This window comes from Panthera uncia, chromosome B4 (assembly GCF_023721935.1).
Source record: "Panthera uncia isolate 11264 chromosome B4, Puncia_PCG_1.0, whole genome shotgun sequence".
NCBI lineage: Eukaryota > Metazoa > Chordata > Mammalia > Carnivora > Felidae > Panthera > Panthera uncia.
In genome coordinates this window covers 54,410,699-54,433,084 of record NC_064809.1, presented here as the reverse complement: position 1 = coordinate 54,433,084, position 22,386 = coordinate 54,410,699, and the positions used below count along the sequence as shown (strand labels likewise).

At 33.8% G+C, this 22,386-nt stretch overlaps 1 protein-coding gene and 1 pseudogene across 5 annotated transcripts in view; both read left to right on the top strand.

Annotated features, from left to right (window-relative positions):
- Window positions 1–22,386, top strand: part of C2CD5 (C2 calcium dependent domain containing 5) — a 100,755-nt gene that overhangs the window by 19,131 nt on the left and 59,238 nt on the right. For 3 of the 5 annotated variants that reach the window (XM_049625181.1, XM_049625182.1, XM_049625184.1), the window contains exons 4-9: window positions 3,341–3,512; window positions 6,080–6,175; window positions 8,545–8,700; window positions 9,741–9,939; window positions 16,659–16,810; window positions 22,064–22,149. In XM_049625181.1, the coding sequence (XP_049481138.1) occupies window positions 3,341–3,512; window positions 6,080–6,175; window positions 8,545–8,700; window positions 9,741–9,939; window positions 16,659–16,810; window positions 22,064–22,149 (861 nt within the window). Of the gene's footprint in view, window positions 1–3,340; window positions 3,513–6,079; window positions 6,176–8,544; window positions 8,701–9,740; window positions 9,940–15,087; window positions 15,658–16,658; window positions 16,811–19,942; window positions 20,135–22,063; window positions 22,150–22,386 lie in introns of those variants that run through there. The other 2 variants (XM_049625185.1, XM_049625186.1) reach the window with 2 other exon arrangements.
- On the top strand, window positions 6,195–7,722 carry LOC125918898 (leucine-rich repeat-containing protein 34-like; annotated as a pseudogene).

The following is a 22,386-nucleotide window of genomic DNA, read 5'->3' as shown; positions in this document are numbered from 1 at the left end:
TGACTTTGGCTCAGGTCATGATTTTGTGGTTTGTGGGATCAGGCCCCGTGTGGGGCTCAGTGCTGATGATGTGAAGTCTTCTTGGGATTCTCTTTCTCCCTCTCTTTCTGCCCCTTTTTTGTTTGTGTGCTCACTCTTTCTCTTTCTCTCAAAAATAAATAAACTTAAAAAAAATATTTTTGGTGAGTTACATTTTTTATTGGAATGGTAGGAAGAGGTGGGCATTTTGTATTAGTAAATTTCATGATATGGGGCATAAGAATATTTCATTTTATTGATGATGCAGTACTAGTAATTTTTAAAGCTGCAAAATACTCAAGTAGCTGAGATAACTTTGGAAAATAATATATTTGTATTTTTATGAAATAAGGGATTTTTATAATATTAATGAGATTTAGTAACTGAAGTTACTAGCCATTTCCCTTAAAATTTACCAAGTTTACTATTTTGGCTAGTACTTCTAGTAATAGTGTATATTGTGTGAAAAATGTTCCTTCATAAAATTTTTTTTTAAGTTTGTTTACTTCTGGGAGAGAGAGAGAGAGCAGGGGAGGGGCAGAGAGAGAGGGAGAGAGAGATTCCCAAGCAGGCTCTGCACTCTCAGCACGGAGCCTGACGTGGGGCTCGAAATCACAAACTGCAAGATCATGACCTGAGTTGAAACCAAGAGTCGGACGTTTAACCCACTAAGCCACCCAGGTGCCCCAAAAATGTCCTTTTTAAAAAATGTTTATTGTGTGTGTGAGAGAGACAGAGAGAGCTAGCCTGAGTTGGGGGAGGGCCAGAGAGAGAGGGGAGAGAAAATTTCAAGCAGACTGTACTGCCAATGCAAAGCTCAGCATGGGCTCAAACTCACGAACTATGAGATCATGACCTGAGCTGAAGCTAAGAGTCAGATGCCTCACTGACTCAGCCACCCAGGTGCTCCTGAAAAATGTTCTTAAACTTTGTGTTTATAGTTAACGTTTGTTATATGCTTTTTAAACCTTTTTTGTCAGTTGTAATTGGCCTTAGTTTATAGGTTCTGAACTCTTAAATAAATATCATGAACAAATGGATGTTTAGTTTTCTTTCATGTAAAAGAAATATTACGCCAGGCAGTGTAATGGTATTTGGAAGCTCCATGCAATCATTTGGAACCCAGGACCCTTTTGTCTTTCTTTTCCATCATTCACAGCCTGTGGCTTCCATATTCATGGTCGCGTTAGCCTCCACTTTAGCAGATGGAGTTCCAGTGATCACATCAGTATTCTAGGCTGGAAGAAAGAGCTGGAGTAAAATGGAATACAGGATAGGTGGTGATCAGTGGAGTGGGAGGAATATTTCAAGGCAAATTCAAAATATTATGCAATATCATCCATAAATTTTTAATTATGTCTGACTTATAGGGAAGGACCCTCTTTTTTTTTTTAATTTTTTTTTTTTTTTTAACATTTATTTATTTTTGAGACAGAGAGAGAGCATGAACAGGGAAGGGTCAGAGAAAGAGGGAGACACAGAATCTGAAACAGGCTCCAGGCTCTGAGCTGTCAGCACAGAGCCTGACGCGGGGCTTGAACCCACGGACCGCGAGATCATGACCTGAGCCGAAGTCGGACACTTAACCGACTGAGCCACCCAGGCGCCCCAGGACCCTCTTTTTTGAAAGTGAATCATCCACATTATTACATTAGTGATATCAACAATAATTCCTTCTTATACTTTAATACTTAAATAATCTTCAGAAGTTGGACTGTTAGCCTAAAATCAATAAGAAATTGAATGGGGGTGGGGAAAGGCATGATATTTCATAATTAAGTTAAAAAACTAACCAAAGTGTACGACTGCAGAGCTATCACTTGACCAAAGCATATGTAAGGAAGATACAGGGATTTTAGTTAACCACAGACTCTTTTTTTTTTTTTTTTTGGCTCACAAACTCTGTCTTAACAGTATGGTGTGTCTGCTGTAATGACAAACATCCATAGGCTGCATTTAAAAAGTATAATATTTTAATTATAGGAAATAATAATCCTTTTATATTTTGTCCTTGTCTTACTAATACCTATAATATTGTGTTCAATCTAACCACTACCTTTGATGAGGAGAACCAGCAAGTTAGAGGATGGAATGGTATGCAGAGGAGGGCAGCCAAAATAGTGAGCATGTCTTCCATAAGGGAAAAATCTCTTTTTGCCTCATTCTTTGCCTTAGTCAGTTTGGGCTGCCGGTAACAGAATACCATAGACTGGCTGGCTTAAACAATAGCATTTTATTTCTCACATTTCTGGATCCTGGGAAGTCTGAGATCAGGGACCATCATGGTTTTGTTCTAGTGAGGTCCCTCTTTCTGGTTTGTAGACAGTTGTCTTCTTGCTATGTCCTCACATGGCCGGGAGAGATCATCTCTCCCTGTCTTTCTTATAAGGATACTAATCCCATTCATGAGGTCTTTGCCCTTATGACCTAATTACCTCCCCATCTCCAAATAACATCATGTTGGGGATTAGGGCTTCAACATATAGATTTTCAGGGGATAGAAACATTTAGTCCATTGCATTTTCCATTGTAGTCCCTCTTTATAGCTAGTGCTTGCTTGGCATGTGATAAGTAATTGATAATAAGTAAAAGGAGAGAGAACAGACATTTATTTCATTTACTTAACTCATGAACTTAAATTGTTTTTTCTTACAAATAATATTCAAAATATTATGCAATATCATTCATAAATTTTTAATTTTTAGAGAAGGACCCTCTTTTTTGAAAGCTAATCATCCAGTTACATTATTACATCAGTGCTATCAACAATAATTCCTTCTTAATTTTTTTTAAGCAATCTTCACACCCAGCATGGGACTCAAACTCAACCCTGAGATCGAGAGTTGCATGCTCCCCAGACTGAGCCAGCCAGGCGCCCCAGTTTTGCCTACAGTTTTACTCTGCAAAATTGTCTTTAGAATTTATGGTATCATTGTTCTCGTTATCATCCTTGCTCTCCTGTAGGTAATCTATGGAAGCTGTTTTGACATTCCTTAAGCATTTTTGCTTGACGTTATAAGCAGAGTAGTGAAACACTGAATAACTATGTAGAAAAGGAAATTAAAACCTTTTGGGTGTTAATCATCTTATGTTTGTGCCTGGAGGCAAATTGTACTTTTTTTTTCTTTAGAAATTTGGCATCTTTTATAGGAGAAGGGGTTACAACTTTTGTGCAAATTAATCCCTTTACCTTTGTGCTTAGAGATCAATCTGTACTTTTTTTTTCCCAGAAATAAGTAATCTTTTACATTTGTCATATGTATATATTTATGGTAATGAAGATTTTTAAATTAAAAGATTTAATTTTAAGGTATACTTTTAGGTGGACGATGAAGATTTACAAGATGAACCTCTACAGATCACAGTTCTTGACCATGACACATACAGTGCAAATGATGCCATTGGTAAAGTGTACATTGATATTGACCCTTTACTCTACAGTGAAGCTGCAACAGTCATCTCAGGGTGGTTTCCAATTTATGATACCATACATGGTAAGGAGTATATTTTAAGAAAATAAATCATAGTTTTAAAAATTTATCCTTAAACACTTTTGTGCTACACGTGGTGGTTTTAAAATATCTTTAAAAGATGTTTTCTTTAATAGTCATAAAGTATTATTGGTAGAATTGTTATTTTTGTGAACATAATTTGAAGTAATCCCTTCTAAATATATGCAGTATAGTAAGTTAATGCATTATTTAAAAATCATCTAACATTGGTACTATTTCTGAAACATTTTCAAGTGGATAATGTTGATATTTTTCTGCTTAAAAATTCTTCAGGTTTTTTGTTGCCTAAAGCAGGGTTCTCAAAGTGTGGTCTGGGGACACCTAGGGGTCCCTGCACAGGTTCTATGAGGGAGATGAGAAGTTTTAATATGATACTTACATGTCATTTGCCATTTTTATTCTCACTTTCTTACAAGTGTACAGTGGAGTTTTCTAGAGGTTTCATGATGTATGGTGTTACCACACATTGAATGCAGAGCAGAAATGAGAATCTAACTGTATTCTATTAAGCTAGACATTATAGAAAATTACAAAAATGTAACAGTGCTATTTTACTAATTTTTTTTTGGTTTTCAAAATAGTTATTTTTATAAAAATGTTTATAGTAATATTTTAAAAAATTCTCAGCTTTAATTTTAATTTTCATTCTAAATTTTAATTTTAATTATAACATGGTAAATGTTGATAGATGACCCGTGTAAATAAAATCTCTTTGAGGTCTTCGATAATTTCTAAGATTGTAAAAGTGGTCCTGTCATTAAAACGTTTGAGAACTGCCAGCCTGCAAATATACCGTTCTTTTAGAATGACAGATGGACCCGTAAAGAGCTGGCAGATGTTCCTCTCTACAGTCTAGCATCTTTCTGCCTGTTTTACATTTTTGACCTGGCAATTCCATTGATAGTAGTTTATTATAAGAAAATTAAGATGTTTGCTGAGATTTATGTAAGAGTGTGTTTATTGTGATACTTAGATCCTATTATTATTTATTAATGTTTACAATGGTAAAATGTATTGGAAAAGAGGATTTACTTAAATAAATTAGAGCATATATAGACCATGAATTATACAGCCAGAACAAAATGCGTGTTTTAAGAATACAATGGCATAAGGAAATAAAAGGATTTGTGAAATTGTAAAATTTTATAGAATTCAGATTATAAAACATTATTATAGGATGATTCCATATTTGTTTAAAAACAAAAGAATTGCATATATGTGATATCATTGGATAAATTGGCAGAATACATAATAAAATGTTTATTCTTGGATAGTTTTATTTCTGGACTGTAATCCTATTTTTCTTCTTTTCCTCTTTTACTTTTTTCTATGTAAATGTATTATCTTTGTAGTTAGGAAATAAAATCCAATCCCATAGTAAATTACCAATAAAACAAGCCACTGGAGAATTAATCTGGGCTTGGATTAAAGGCATAGCAGTATGAATGAATGAATTTTCTAAATATTTTATATTAAATACTGTTTATAATTGGTTTAATATATTTATGGACCCTTTGTTAGGAATGTAATCTCTTATTATTTCAGTGGGCAAATGAGCAAGTCACTCTTAGAAGGCCTTCTTCAATAAGTATGAATTCGACATGAAGTCAGGACAGTCCAGTAAAAATATTTAGTGAATGTTAAGAGATAGAGACTGGGTCATTTTTATTTATTAGGTCATGTTGAAAACCCTTATTTTTGGAATTTCTTAGCTCATTTTAACTTACTACATTCATTGAAAAGAATGAAACTTCTTTTGTGTTAAATCAGATTCTTCCATTAGTTGTTAAGACCATTTACTCTGGGATCATAAAGATCTGACTTCTAATCCTGGCTGTACTACTTAACTAGTTATTGACACTGCAAATTATTTAACTTTTATTAAACTTTAATGTCTTCCTCTGTAACGTGAAGATGATAGTACTACGGAAATTGCCTTACTGGGTTGGTGTGAGCACTTTGAGATACTACTTATAAAGCATTTAGAATGTTATCCATGCTCACTTGTTACCTTCATCATCATCATCATCATCATCATCATCATCATCATCATCGTTGTCATCACTTTAAATGGGGCTCCTTTCCAGTTACACTTGATTCAAATAAGTAGAGACTTGTAATAGAAATGAAAATTCTATTCATTCTTTAGTGGATACATGTTCGTCAGAAAATGTAATAAATTACTTACAATGAACATAATTAGTAAACAAAGCATTGCTATTATGATTGATATGTTTTTTTTTTAATTCTTTTTTTTTAAGTTTATTTATTTATTTTTAAAGAGAGAGAACAAGTGGGGACAGACAGAGAAGGAGACAGAGGATCTGAAGTAGGCTCTGTACTGACAGTAGAGAGCCCAATGTGGGACTCAAACACAGGAACTAGGAGATTGTGAACTGAGCTGAAGTCGGACGCCTAACTGACTAAGCCACCCAGGCACCCTGATTAATACATTATCTTTAAATCATCACTTGGCATTCATTTGCTGGATTATTTAGTTGTGCTTTATTTTGTTAACGTAGAAACTTGATTTCCTTTTGAAATTCTAGGTATCCGTGGGGAAATCAATGTAGTTGTAAAAGTAGACCTCTTCAATGATTTAAATCGATTTAGGCAGTCATCATGTGGAGTCAAATTCTTTTGCAGTAAGTAAACACATTTTATTTCTCATTTAACAGGAAACTTAACTTTTAAATATAGGAAATCAAATATTTCATAAAGCTAATGGAAAACCTATAATACTTTGGTTTTAATGCCAAAGAGAAAATTATTAATTTCTTAGAAACAATTATTGTAGCTCTGGGGACTATTTATCTGATTTTAAAGTAAATGCAATCTTTTTTTTTTTTTTTTTTTTTTTTTTTGAGTTCATAGAAATTTTTGTTAGAATAGTCCAGTGGGACATGAGGTATGCATGGTTATCATGCCTACGAGGTCAGAGGAGTTTGTGAGGCAGCAGGAAGGAGATCACTCTTCCTGACCCTACTCTGGCTTGTACTCCAGCCTCTACTCCAGACTCTGGAAGGAATCACATTAAACATTGCTGGTAACAGTTGCTTAATGCCAGTAGAAAGAGTGGTGAAGATTTTGGGTTCTTTCCAGAATTTTAAATAACAATCCATATATTAATGAAACAACTTAATCTTGTTTACTTAAATCTTATGTTAATAAATATTGGGTCCAAAGGTGGAGAATTGATTGCTAAAGCACCACATAATAATACAACTCCGAAATATCTAAGAATGACTAGAAACAAGTTTGAAAATACAGGTAGAATGTTTTTTTTCAGGAATGCTACAAATTAATTCATCCTTAGAGAAGTGATATCCTAGTGACTGTGGTCTGGAAATGCAAAATGTGCTAGCATTTGCTACAGTCTTACCTGAAAACCAAACAACTAAGGGAATAAGCCTATACCTGCCTATACTGTATGGCGAACAGGAAGAGTCCACAGTTCATCTAGGCCACCTATTGAAAGAAAATCACTGCCTTGCTGAACTGCTTATGTGTAAGCATGATGTTCTAAAACAGGTGATTCTGTATCTGAACAGTAGCATATGCTACCTTGATGTCAGCTGATTGTCAGTAGTCAGCAGCAACATAAGGGGAGATGGACTTGTACTTTCACAATCAATGAAAAAAAATCCACACTCTCATATCTACATTTGGGGAAACAAATTTGATGAGGCTACATGTGTGACATAATTAGATTTATGCGGAATGGGCTGTCGAAAATTAGATAATAGAGATATGGAGCCATTTGTGGTGGGTGGACATGTGTATTTTGAAGACTCTAGTGGCCTTGCCAAGCATTATTATTGGACACAAACTTATGGAGAAGCTTGCAGCCACTCATCTAATGCAAATTTTACTCTTGTCCAGTAGGGCAACCTCTGAAAAACAAGCTCTGAAATAATTTTCACATATCTTCATTATTTTCACAGAGATGAATATTTTACTGCTTATTAAGTTTTTCTTTTATGAATTAGAACAAGTAGCTCTTGTCAAATGTGAAAAAGATATGACTGACTATAATGAACTATATATAACTGTCAAAAGAAAAAGAAAAATCCATTGTTATTTTACTGTAGTATAAGACACTGTAAGATAGGAGCAGAGCACTCTAGCCAAACCTTGTGGTGCTATCCAAAATTCAGTAGGCATCTACAGTTACAGTCCCTCAAGTGCCACGTAGTATGGGCTGGCATTGGCAGATGTGGGCAGTCACAACCAGCCTCGATTCATAGGGTTGAAAACTCCTAAGTAGTTGAGTTAGCTTTAAGGCATGGATGATACCCATTTTAAGAGACTAGTTTGGTGTAGATGTTCTCAGGTTTTCCCCCCGCACCCCCCCTTTTTGTTGTTGTTGTTGTTTTTGTTTGTTGGTTTTAGGTTCTCCCCTTTTTGAATCTGACTAGATCTTATTTTAAATCTAATGACATTTGAAATTCTATATATTAAATGAGTTTGTTATGTAGTATAGACTGCCAAACCAGTTGGCCATATGGCCATGGATTATTGGAAACTGCAGGGCTTTATGACTCCTCAGATTATGTCAGAAAGGTAATAGTTTGATTTTTGAGGCTGCAATATGTGTTGTACAGAACTTTTTCAAAGTACTTTGAATAAAGTGTTTTGTATTCATTATCAACTTTCTGCCTATTTTTTTAATGATTAACCAGATGACTTTAATTTTGGTTTTTTAAACTTTGTATTGAATGCTGTTTAAGGTTGTCTATAGCTGTTTTCTAAATTATAAAAATACGATTTGTTTCTACTGTGTTTGCTGTAAGAAAGATGAGAGGTCTCATTAAAGAAAATGATTATTTCTAAGAATAATATGGAACTTAGAAGACTGATTGGAAGTATAACTATTATAATTACATTGAAATTAGCACAGTAAAAGGCATTCTTGTATTATATATTCAAAAGGTAAGAACTTAGTTGTAAATTGTTTTAAATTGAATTTAATCTTGTGATAAATAGAAGCATAACAGGTAATTTCTTTTAACAGCAACATCTATTCCAAAGTGCTATAGAGCTGTAATAATTCATGGGTTTGTAGAAGAGCTTGTAGTCAATGAAGACCCAGAATATCAATGGATTGATCGAATTCGTACACCAAGGGCATCAAATGAGGCCAGACAGAGACTCATTTCTTTAATGTCAGGTATTTAAAAAAACAAAAACAAACTTTCTTACTGATTTATTTAACACTGTTACAATTTTTACTTCCTTTTGACATGCTACCTGAAAGTTAACAGTGAGGGCTATGAATTATGAATGACTGATTCCCTACCCTTGGCCCCATCTTCCTGAACATACCTGCGTTGCCATTTTATAAGAGGAAGTCTGAACCAGAAGCTTGTATTTCCTTCTTAACTAGGTAGACAAAGGAATTTGTGCTCATAAAGTGGCCTGGTAGAAAGAACCCTGAGCAAGGAAGTAGGGAACTGGGTTCTAGTTTTCCTTCCTCTAGCATTTCTTTGTAGTCAGAGTTTAGGTACTCTGTCTAAAGTTTTTTGTTGCCTTTTCATAGTCCTTCTCTGACAACTTGGTGTAGCTCCCTGTATTTTTCCCTGACACTCTTACCCCATTATGTTTCTTTATTTTTCTTTGAGGAACTTGTTTACCATTTAAAATTTGTATGTATATGTAAATTTACATGGATATAAATTTACATATATATCTGACAATAAGTGTAAATATTATGTTTAATAAATATAAATATTTTATACTTACATATAATAAATTTGTTTTAAATATAAATTATAAACACCTTTATATTACATTAATATTACATATTAATGAATATACCAAACAATATTTATGAATCAGTATAAATATATTTATACCTAATATATAATGTTATAGTTACTATATTAAATAATATATCTTTTTTGTTCACCTCTGTGTTTCTAGCACTTAGAAGAAAGGAAGAATGCCAGGCACATAGTACACAACCAAAAATTATTTGGTAAATGAATGCATGAATGAGTGAATCTTAACTTGCCGCATCTGTAAAGTGCCACTAGTAATATCTTACCTCCCTGAAATGTAGGAGGTTGGAGCAGATAATCTTTTAGGTTCTTTTCAAGTTCTAAAAATCTGTGATTTTTTCCAAGTCTTTTTTTATTGCTACCATATCCAGTCTTATATCATGTAATGTCAAGATCTGAAGCAGAATGAGTTTTCTTCCTTTTTTTGTAGGTGAACTGCAGAGGAAGATTGGCTTGAAAGTACTTGAAATGAGAGGAAATGCAGTTGTTGGGTACTTACAATGTTTTGATCTGGAAGGCGAATCTGGGTTAGTGGTACGCGCCATAGGAACAGCATGTACACTGGATAAACTAAGTAGCCCGGCAGCATTCCTTCCTGCATGTAATTCCCCATCCAAAGAAATGAAGGAGTAAGTATGAATCAATGAATTGTTCTTATGGAGCTTTTTATCTTTTACCTATATGCTTTCATTTGATTTGAAATATTCTAGTAGACTGGTTTAACATACATTTTTCCCTGTGGTGATTGTTTTTTCCTTTGGTGATTTTTATTAAAGGTGACATGAAAACCTGAAGGTTGAAAGTATTTAGGTGTTCCTGATATTTTATTTATACTGTTTTAATATGAAATTCAAGTTAAGTAATGTAAAACTAAACTGAGTATTTCAGATCTTTAGACACCGTATATTTAAAGCTTAAAATGGGTGTTTATGGAATTTTTACTTACTCTCTGGGAAATGCTTAAAACCCAGTACTATACTTGATAATCTTACTATGCTTATTAGCAACATAGTATAGAAAGAAGTAGTATAGCAGGAAAGGTTGACCTGTGTAGGGGTCTCAAATGTAAATGTCTACAGAGACCAGATAGGTTATATATATATAAATAATTGAGTGTAATTAAATAGGGAGTACAGAGGACTGTGTAAAGCCCATGGTGACACTTTTTTTCTGTAAAAGGCTGGATAGGAAATATTTCATGCACTAGCCGTACAGTTTCTGTCTTTGTTTATCAGAAAAAAAAAGGAGTTTGTTGATTTTGATCTAAAGGAATTTAGACTCATACATTTTTAAAAAACTAAGCGTGATTCAACAAAATACTTTGGTTCGCTGGATTTGGCTTATGTATTGTCATTTGTGTCTAAGGCAGAAGATTTTCAATATGGTGGTGATCTACAAGGAATTTTTATTTTTATTTTTTATTCATTTATTATTTTTTAAGTTTTTTTTTTTTAATGTTTTTTAAATTTATTTTTGAGAGAGAAAGAGACAGCGTGCAAAGGAGGGGCAGGGAGAGAGGGAGGCACAGAATCTGAACCAGGCTCCAGGCTCTGAGCTCTCAGCATAGAGCCTGATGTGGGACTCGAACTTGTGAACCATGAGATCATGACCTGAACCGAAGTCAGATGCTTAACTGACTGAGCCAGCCAGGTGCCCTAAAAGTTTCTTTAAAAAAAAAATTTTTTTTTTAGTGTTTATTTATTTTTGAGACAGAGACAGAGCATGAACAGGGAAGGGGCAGAGACAGAGGGAGACACAGAATCAGAAGCAGGCCCCAGGCTCCAAGCCGTCAGCACAGAGCGTGACGTGGGGCTCGAACTCAACTGCGAGACCATGACCTGAGCCGAAGTCAGACGCTCAACCGACTGAGCCGCCCAAGCGCCCCTAAAAGTTTCTTTTTTAAATTTATTTATTTATTTTGAGAGAGACAGAGACAGCATGAGTGGGGGAGGGGCAAAGAGGGAGGGAGAGAGAGAACCTCAAGCAGGCTCTGCACTGCACGTGAGATCATGACCTGAGCCAAAACCAAGAGTCAGATAGATGCTTAACTGACTGAGCCACCAGGTGACCCTGAGAATTTTTAAAATGAAAGTTTTCGGGCCGCCTGGTTGGCTCAGTTAAGCATCCAACTTCAGCTCAGATCATGATCTCATAGTTGGTGAGCTTGAGCCCTGCATCATGCTCTGTGCTGACAGCTCAGAGCCTGGAGCCTGCTTTGGATTCTGTGTCTCCTTCTCTCTCAGCCCCTTTCAGGCTCATGCTCTGTTTCTTTCTCCTTCAAAAATAAATAAACATTAAAAAAAATTTTTTTAAATGAAAGTTTTCTGTCATAATGGTTGGGATGAGGAGGACGATCATGGTTGAGGACTAGAAATGGTGACTGTCTTACACACCAAGGGACAACTCTGTACAATGAAGACTTGTTTTTTTTGTTTTTTTTTTAAGTTTATTTAGAGAGAGAGCAAGCAGGGGCGACGTGGGGGAAGGAAGAGAGGGAGGGAGACAGAATCCCTCTGTACTGTCAGCACAGAGCCCTGTACAGGGCTTGAACTCATGAGATCATTACCTGAGCTGAAGTCACGAATCGGATGCCTAACCAACTGAACTGTTGGCGCACCTGGACTTGTTCTATCCTAAATGCCAACAGTACTTCCATTGAGAATCACTGATTTAGAGATTCTTGTAGATTAAGGATCACAAATTTTTCTTGGTAAATGACCAGAAGGTACAGGTAAATAATTTAGTCTTTGCTAAAATAACTACTCAACTTTGCTATTGTGGCATGAAAACAGCCATTGACAGTATGCAAATGAGAGTGTGGTTGTGTTCCAATAAAACTTGATTATTTACAGAACAGATTGCAGATTATTTACAGAACAGACCTGTAAGGTATGATTTGCTGACCCCTGCCCTATATTATCAGGGAGTCAGGATGGATTCTGTAGTCAGAAAAATCTAAATGCTTCCCAGCTTAGCAGTAGTCAAGAGAGGTTGACTAGAAAACAATTACAATCTTTTTTTTTTAATTTAATTTTAGTTCCAGTATCATTAACATACAGTGTTATATTAGTTTCAGGTGTACAATATGGTGATTCAACTTTTCATTTATTTTTAATTTTTTTTTAACATTTATTTATTTTTGAGACACAGAGAGAGACAGAACGTGAGCCGGGGAGGGGCAAAGAGAGAGGGAGACACAGAGTCCGAAGCAGGCTCCAGGCTCTGAGCTGTCAGCACAGAGCCCCACATGGGGCCCAAACCCAGGAACTGTGAGATCATGACCTGAGCCAAAGGTGGACGCTCAACCGACTGAGCCACCCAGGCACCCCTGATTCAACTTGTTTTTTAAGCAATATTTTTAAAAATGAGATTTTCCTTTTAGGCTTATTCTTTTTGTTTAATTATTTCCCTTCTGGTAGCCTTCAGTTATTTAGATTAAATTTTAGTCACAAGAGGGAGCATAGTATTATATCTATTGCCTAATTTTTTTTGGAAATCCCTTGACAAGTGAAATAATTGTTTAAAGAAAGCCACTTATATTTTTAATGTTTATTTTTGACAGAGAAAGAGGGAGAGCGAGTGAGTGAGCAGGGGATAGGCAGAGAGAGTGGGAGATACAGAATCTGAAGCAAGGTCCAGGCTCCATGCTGTCAGCACAGAGCCTGATGTGGGGCTCAGACTCACGAACCGTGAGATCATGACCTGAGCCGAAGTTGGATGTTTAACCTACTGAGCCACCCAGGCGCCCCTGTGAAATAATTGTTTTAAATAAACTGAAGAGTGAATTTGCTTTATATTCCATTTAAGATATGTCTTAGAAAGATACGAACTGCCTGCTACCACAGGTAAAGTCAAATTGCAGGTGTAACTTTTTGAGGGATTCAGGTTTTATTTTCATTTTCCACACCAAATTAAAGACCTGGGACCCTCCTTCTCTTGCCACCATCCAGTTTTATCTAAGTTGCCTGAAGGGGTCTGGCTTTGTAGCTGTGATGTCTGAAGTTTTCCTCTTTCCACTAAATTACTTAGTGGAAAGAATGCTGTATTATCTGTTGGTGTCTTAGGATGATATATTGATAGTAATGGAGTACTTTTTGCCTACATTCAGGAATAGTTCCATTAATGTAAGTCTTCTGGGATTGTGTAAGTGTTCTTATTTTCTAATTTTGTTGTAGCCATCTGCCTTAAATTGTCAAATATTCACACCATGAAGAATTTAAGTTGCTTCATTAAGATTTTCTGAAAGGCATCTTACTACCACAGTCATGCTGTTTAAAAAAAAACAAAACTAACTACTACTCAGGCTTCTTTATTTTAGCCACCTTCTTTGTATTTTTGATAATGAATCAATTTGGGTGCTAGTTGAAATTGTTTTATGATTCAACTGATTGTAATAATTATAGATGTTTAATTATAACATTGATTCTGGATAAGAATTTGATAAAAGGTAGTTTGGATTATATTCCTGTCTGAATGGATTTATTAGAAATGTCACTGAGGTATTATTGCAAGATAATCTTTCATACAAGGAGACTGATAAGAATTAGAACTCCAAGAATACAGATGGTATTTGGGATTTTAATTAGATGTCATACATTGAAACTTTTACAATGTTCATTTTATTTTATTCATTTTATTTTACCTTTATTAATGGTGTGTTCTACTTCATTGGTTTATTTTTTTCCTTTCAGATGGTTAGTGTAATGCATAATATAAATCTCTTTGATATGTCCTTGCTGAAGTATTTTGATGATAGAAAGTGCATTTAAATACAATTTACTGCTTCTCTACTTACAAAAAAAGTACTTTCTAAGAGATGTTAATTGTAATTTCTCCTCTGTACATCCCTGATTCTTAGAATTTTTAACTTCATTAGTCACTTCAACAGAGAAAGAAAAAGCAAATAAAACCTCACTCAGTTGTTTATATACACATAGGTCACCAATGAGATGTTTGATTTTTATCAGTTGTATTAAACACATTTTTAATTTAAACTAGTAACAAAAACAGAAACATTGTCCTATTGTAAAATCAGTGATGTTTTCAGAAAGTAGTCCGTAGACTATGTGAAAGACCTATTGTTGCCCATTAATGATAGCTCATGTTTGAACCTTGACAGACTGTGATTGTTGGGAATGTTCACCGGCCAGTAAAAAAGAAAAGGCCAGGAAGAGTTGAGCTCTTGATCTGCTTTTAATTTGAATTCTAAGAAATGAGGATATATTTTTAGAGTATATTCACATTTGATTCTTTTTCCCTCATGCATGAGTGAAGGCAGTACGTAGTGAAATAATTGCTAATATGAAGTATAGGATTCTTAGTTTAATATGCCATTCCTACCATTCAACGTAACTGTGCCCTTTTAGCAAAATTTCCTCATGAAAATGTAAATATTATATGTGAATATGTATCTGTGTATGTGAGCTAAATATATCTATACATACATATAGATATGATCTTGCAGGATGTCAGTTGATATCTTACAAAATTTCAATTCAGAATGTAGTTTAATAAATTCTGTTTAAATTTAAATAATATATTCTGTTTGACAGCTAGATAAAAATTATCTATATTGTTTTATTAATGTGTTTTGAAAAGCAATGTCCCCTTGCTTTGTTTTTTTTCCCAGTGTAACCTGTTTTTTAAGCAATATACTTGGTATGCTAAAATACTGGAATGTTTACATTTGCTTATATCCATTTAGTTCATTCATTTTTCTTTGTACTGTCATTTCTCATATTCTTAAGTACTACTATTACAGAAACAGTTCTGTTAAATTTTCTTTATGGAAAAATATAATTAATTACATCCATTCAGTTTCAGAAGTAACATAAGAACTTTATATTTGACTTTTCACTTTTATGGGTGTTTTGTCCCTAAAATCCTGTGTAGTAAGTAAGCTTTATGGTGATGAAAACATTTTAAACATCTTAAAATACAAATCTTAGTCTTTTTCTTATTTAATGCCACTATTTCTGCTTGCTATTTTTCTTATTCACAGTCCTAATTATTATTATTAATGTGATCATTTAAAACTATAACTGTATCCTGTCAAGTTAGTATTTAGCAATTCTTTTTAAATTTTGACTTGTTTTTTGCATGTTGGAGATTAAAAATTCCTCTCCCCTAACTAAAGCTCCTTTGAAATTATTTTAACATAACTTTGCTATCTGTTGTATGTATTGTTTTCTTTTCTTCCGCTTTGACTACAAATTCCCTCAGGTCTCCGCTGGTTCATCCTCCAAGCCATGGATGCCGCTCGACTCACAACAGCCCAATTCACACTGCTACTGGCTCACGACTTACTCAGAACTTCTCTGTGTCTGTTCCCACTCTCATCTATACTGGTACGAGACTGCTCAGACTCCAGAGCTGGGGAAGGCAGGCCACAGGCAGCATGGCTGCCAAGGGCAGGCAGGCAGGCAGGTAGGCAGGTAGCTTAGGTTAGGCAGGTACCATCAGTCTTTTCCTTCTCCTCCTTTTCTCACTTGAAGTCCAGCTGCAGTGAAGAAATCCAGTATTTAGCCACCGCAGAGGTTCTAACTACTTGGAAGTGAAAGTGTTCTTCTAGCTTCCAAAGTCTCTTCCATAGATCCTCTAAGAACCCTATTGTATGTATGTATCCTGTAAGTTTTTAGGGCAGTCCTCTAGGATTTGCCATTATTTCTGCATTTGGTTAGAAATAAAATTGATTACTGGATTCTATATGAAATAACTGGCAAGGCTTCTGATTTGCTTATTTTATTATGTATAAAACCTGTTACATAGTAGGGTCTGTTTTATTCTGTGGAAGAGAGCTTTGGAAAACAGGTAAGCAACTATTCTGTGTAAAATACAATGGTTCTGTGTAGCTGTATTCATTTTTCTCTCTGTTGTGTTTTTAGCTGTGGCACTCTTGATGCTATAGGATAAGGAAACATTTTTCTTTTGAAGATATCAGTGTGTGCAAATATAAAAACAATTGTGAATATTTGCACATACCATTTGCAGCATCATTTTTTCTTTTGTAACTTAAAAAAAGCATTGTTTATTTGAAAGTATTTTCAGTCATGTTTTTATTCTTTTTGTTTATTTCTCCTTTTAATATTTTTTACCCCTTTAGTCTGTCATCTCATGCTTCTTTGCTTTTTTACTTGGCTTATTAACTGTTCCAGTGCAGATGATTATTCCTCTGGAGAATGATGAACGGTTAAATAGCAATTGGTTGTCTTTGACCTCATACCCAGCTCCACACTTAAGAAATGACTGCTGGCCCTGCCCAATACTTTCCTGGTGTTTGGATCATGCTGCCTTCCGTCACGTCCTTTGGCACATGATTGCTTAATATTTCTCCACCTTCTTCTGGCAGGATTCCCTTCAATGAAGATCCCAATCCCAATACTCACTCATCAGGACCCTCAACCCCTCTGAAAAACCAAACTTATTCCTTTTCACCTTCCAAGTCCTACAGTCGACAGTCCTCTTCTTCTGACACAGATTTGAGTTTGACACCCAAAACTGGTAAGGCGCTTCCACCCACCTTTTTCTTTTTCTTTTATTTTTTTCAAATTTGTTTCTGTTCTTTATTAGCTTTCCATCCAAGGCTTTCCTCCTGTTTTTGGCATTTAAGTTAAAGGACAATGTGAATACTGATCATTTTCAGTTACCACCATTAAAATATGAAAATTTCATATAGTTCAGAAATTAGCTTGTTCAAAGATCTGCATTTATTGATTTAATCATAGTGTAGATACGAAGTTCAGAATTTATTTTTGCATGTAGACGTTTTTCATTTCATGCTCATATTGTGAGGAATAACATTCTAAAGCTTTTGCATAGAAAGTAACACTAGTAGCTTGCAATCCAGTTCCTCATGCAGTAGAAGCATTTTTGAATTCATTTTTCTGTTTTTCTGAACTTAATTCTAAGATTTTATTATGAAAACATTTTTGGAACAATTGAAATGGTTATATTGGAGTACATATATCTATTAACTTCTTGTTATTTAAAATGTTTGGTTTTGCTACTCTTACTCTCTAGGTTAGAAAATAGCATTTTTGCTTTATTTACTCTTACATATTTCTCAATGTATGAAGTTTATAATTTTTCCCCCTCCTATTTGTATTTTGATAAATAATTTCTGTGAGTTTTTATGAATGTTTCCTGATAAAAGATTGTTTAAAAAGTCAAATTATTACATTACTTCTTAAAGTAGAATTATTCAAATCTTTAAAACAGTATTGTTAAGAAAAGTAAAATACAAAAATTAAAAGGTTAGTAGTTAGCAATTTTTGTAAATACTATCTTTGTCTTACAGTTTTCTCCAGATTGATGAAGACATTTTGTATAGTTCTTGTGTTGTTTTTATCAGTGTTAATAACCTTTTGTGTGTTAGGCAAGAGATTTATGAAATGATCCCAGATTTTATGAAAACAGTGAAAAGCAATCCAATTCCAAAACCAATGCTACTTATAAAGAAAGGGCATTAAAAAGAAAGCCTGTAGATTTAGTATCTACTTTTATAAATGTAGTCACAAAATGTGAGGAAGATAAATATGAATACCTAATTATTTGAAAAGAATAGCTTTATTTTTATATATATACGTAATATGAATAACATCTAAAAACCATGAGATACTTTATAGTAATTGATGCTGTGGATTGTGGCATCTTAACCATATTTATGCCATAAAAACTGAACCATTCAAACTTCAGTGAAAAATTTTTATTTTTAAATAAAGGATGAGATTCAGGCCTTCAAATTCATGCCTATCAAAACAAGGAAGATTTAGATAGTATTTGAAGAATAAGTTTTCCTAAAAACATTTTTCAGGCTTTGACTGCTGGCTATTTGCGTATTCCTTGTTACTTTTTCAGTATTCTTGTTTTCATTTTTCTTTGCCATACCACAAATGAATTTTTTTTAATGTTTAATTTTGAGAGAGAGCGCTAGTGGGGGAGGGGCAGAGAGAGAAGGGACAGAGGATCTGAAACAAGCAGGCTCTCTGCTGCCGCTAACAGCAGCCAGCCGGATGTGGGCCTCAAACTCAGGAACCATGAGATCAAGACTTGAGTTTGAGTCGGACTCTCAACCGGCTGAGCCACCCAGGTGCCCCCCACAGATAAATTTTTGAAAATATTTTCTTGGTCTTTCTGTTTCCTTTTCTTTAATTCACCAAAAAGTCCAAGTATGAAAAGATTATGAAGTAAGAAATTAACTGAATCAGATTCTCTTAGCTTTCTCTTAGGCAATTGTATTATCAATGAAAACTTTATTGCATTTTATTTTCTAGCTCCAAAGCTTTAGTTTTTAAAGATTTATGTATAATAGTTATTATTCTCATATATGTCTGTATTCATCAGCTGCCTCTAAATAAATTATTTTGTTTTGCTACTGTCATATGCTATTCACTATTTTTAGTAGCATACTTATAGAACATTAGCAATTTTTAGTCTTTTGGCTTTATCATGAGTCCCTAAATATCTTTGAATATTCCTGAGGGCCATTCCAAAGGAGATCTGAAATGGCAAAATTATGATTGTTTTAAAACTTCTAAAACTATAATTGAGCATGTATTTCATGTTTCTTTGCCTTCAAATTTACCTATATACAAAATCAGTCTCTTGAGAAATAGTGGAGACAAGGTGACTAGGATTGATTTATGTAAACTGGGGAGCCAGAAATAGAATAAGTTAATAAAGCTTTAGACTGAGAAAGTTGTTTTTCTATTTGTAGTTAAAGCTATCATCTATTTTTCATGTAGGTATCATTTAAAAAAATTCATATTGATTTATTTCTATAGTTTCTAATTTTTGACATTTTACCAGGTTTTATTTTCATATTTTTTCCCAAGTACTCAACTAGTAGGAATGGAATTTTAGAATACTAGTGTTAAGATATTGATTTGACAGCTGACTCAAGCTAATTTTTTACTTTAAAAAAAAAATCAGGCTTTTAACCATTTGTAGTTTTTGTAATCTAGAGAGTATTTGCACCTTAGGTATGAAAGTCTTTGTAAAGTGTTATGATCAGTGTTATGATCAGACTTTAGCATTTAAAATTTAGAGGAAAAAGAAAAGTAGTAACATATATCTCAAATCTGGATAGAAAGAAGCTAATGTCTATATTTTTTAAATTAATGATGGCAACTGTTTAATGTGGTCATTTGCTTTTTTTATGGGTATTCAATTAAAATACTCATAAGTGATATATTTTAGTAACATTTGAAGAACTGAACTTTGCCATTTTAAATGATGTTTGTATTTGAGGCAACAAGTTTCTGGCTTTAAAAATTTATGAAGTGCACATTTTAACTTTATGCATTCTTAAGCAAAAAAAAAAAAGGGTAGGTAATTTAAGTGTTTTTGAGAAATCATCTCAAAGTGATTAGAATGGCATAAAATTCTAATTTAAATCCTGATTTAAAAAATTTTAATGAATGTGGAGTTTGTAAAAGTTTTAGACTATGCCTTTTATTTATATTATGTTGGGTAGATGGTCTTGCTAATGACTTCCTATGCTTAGTGTAATTTATGTAAGCATTTTAAAATTCATTTTTACTGTTATGTTTTGCTTCATCATTGCTTTCCTTATCCTGCATTTTCTGATCATCTTCTGAATCTGCATCTTTTCTCTGCTACTTTCCTCTACAGCACCTTACCCACAGGGGCCTAGGATTTACCTGTGTCCCAGCTCCCCCTCTCTCTCTTGTGGTTCCCTTCATCTTAAAAAGTCCTGTCTCCTCCTCTCGGAGTCTAGCCTTCCCCCTCATCACTCTAGCCTTGTCAGCCCAGTTCTGAGGAAAAGTGTTTCTTTCAGTGAAGAGCTGTTCCTGGCTGCTTCTGGTAGGATCACATTATGTCAGCTTTTTAATCCCTTTATTTTAAATCACCTTTAAAATGATTAATTATTTCATATTGTAAAGAAGTATTGGGTGTTTTATACAGGGCATACTTCTTATTTTTCTTATTGGTGGACAGAGTTAAATGATTAGAATGATCGTGAGGATGTGATTGAGGATTACTTGATGGATAATTATGAATATTCTGAAATTATTTTATATACTAAAAAATTATATATCTGAGGACATAGATCTGTATATTTCCAATGATTATTAGGTTCTCATTACTAGAGTTTCTGTTTTAGATGCTTTACTTTCTTTCCCTTCACACCAACTCCATTCACTTTGGACCTGCACCATCATGTTGCTAAGCCATATGGTTACATTAGTAAATTATTGTTTGAATCAGTTTAAGTCTCATTTTGGTGGTATTCTTTCATTATCCATTTTTTTCTGTCCATTGCATTAATTTCCAAATTATTCTGCTGTATTTTCTTATGTTTTGTTTATCTCTACAAGATTACATTTTATTTTATGGCTTTCAGTATGCTTCATATAAAGATCTTAGTTTCATTTCTATGTTTAGTATTGTATAGTCTCTAAAAATCATGTTTAGGTTACTAAAAGAAAAATACATTTCTTTTTTATTTTTAAAGAACAGAATGGGACTATACACATGCTAACATTTGTTTCCTTATCCAAGAACAGCTAAAAATGTAAAGGTAAATTAGTTCCTTTTTGAAGTCATTGCAGTAAATCTGACTGTATGTATCTTCAGTTTTGAAAAGCTGGGATTGAACTGTTAATTCCAGTCTGTAGAGTATTAGTTTCTCACCTATCCCCTGCTTTCTATAATTCTTTGACCATAATTGGTCTATTGGTATTATCAAAAGAATAAAATTAAAGTAGGGAAAGAAATGAAAAATTAAGTCTTTAAAAAAATACATCTAAGAGCTTGGGAAATATTCTTTCATCCATAACTATGTACATTTGTGATGTGTCTATTATATGTCTGTGATTTTTAGTTTTTAAAAATACTTTTATGTTGGTTTTTACAAATGATTATTAAAAATTATGAATGTTAATAGTGTTTTGTCATGAACGATATATTAGGAATGGGAAGTTATCAGAAAATAGATACAACTATATTTCAAAATTGCCTAAAACTCATGCTCTTTAGAGAATTTTGGAATATTTTAAGTGAGCACAATTAGTGCTTATCCTCTCTGTATTTACTTTTAAACATTCTTTTAGTATTCTTAAATTGTTAGCATAGCGAGGGACGGTTGATCCTTGAACAACACACCCCTGGACAAGCTGACATAAACTTATAACTTCTGATTCCCCAAAGTGTAACTATTAATAGCTTATTTTTGACTGGAAGCCTTATTGATAGCATAAATAATCGATTAACACGTATTTTGTACATATGTATTATATACTGTATTCTTGCAGTGAAGTAGGCTAGAGGAAAGAGAATGTCATTAAGAAAATCATAAGGAAGAGGAAGTACATTTACAGTACTCTACTGTATTTACTGGAAAAAAATCCACGTGTAAGTGAACCTGTGCAGTTCAAACCCATGTTGTTCAAGGCTCACTGTAATTGGTAGTATCTTGGTTATTTTATATTAGAAGACTCAACTTTTCAAAGTTGACTATTATACAAAAATTCATCACATTAACATAATTAAAAAAATAAGGTTTAGAACAAATTGAGTCCAAAACCAATGGTGATCAGTATGGCTTTGACATCTTGCTTCTAAAGAAAACTTTGTGAATAAAATCGAGTAAAATACTTGCTATATGAAGTACTTTAAAGTTTGGATCATTTTAATAGATTTCGACTCATGATATTTATGAAGATGAATGCAATTGAAACTTTGTTTCTATAGCTGTTTTTTGGTTGTTATTTATGTACCGATGTTCTGTAGGAATGGGAAGTGGTAGTGCTGGAAAAGAAGGGGGGCCGTTTAAAGCTCTTTTAAGACAACAGACTCAGTCAGCACTGGAACAAAGGGTAAGAGTTGCTCAACATTCTTTATTCTTAAACTGTTAATGTGTTTTTTTAGTATGCTTCCATGCATTTTTAACTTATTTCCATAAGTTAGTTTTGATTATGTACCTATAATGTAATTTTGCAGTCCATAATTTATTTAAGGTATCAAAGTAATTTGTTTATGAATAATTATTTTTAATTTGGAATAGCTCTGTAACTTTTTTGTTTTGTCCTCCAGTCTTTTATTAGAAATAGTCT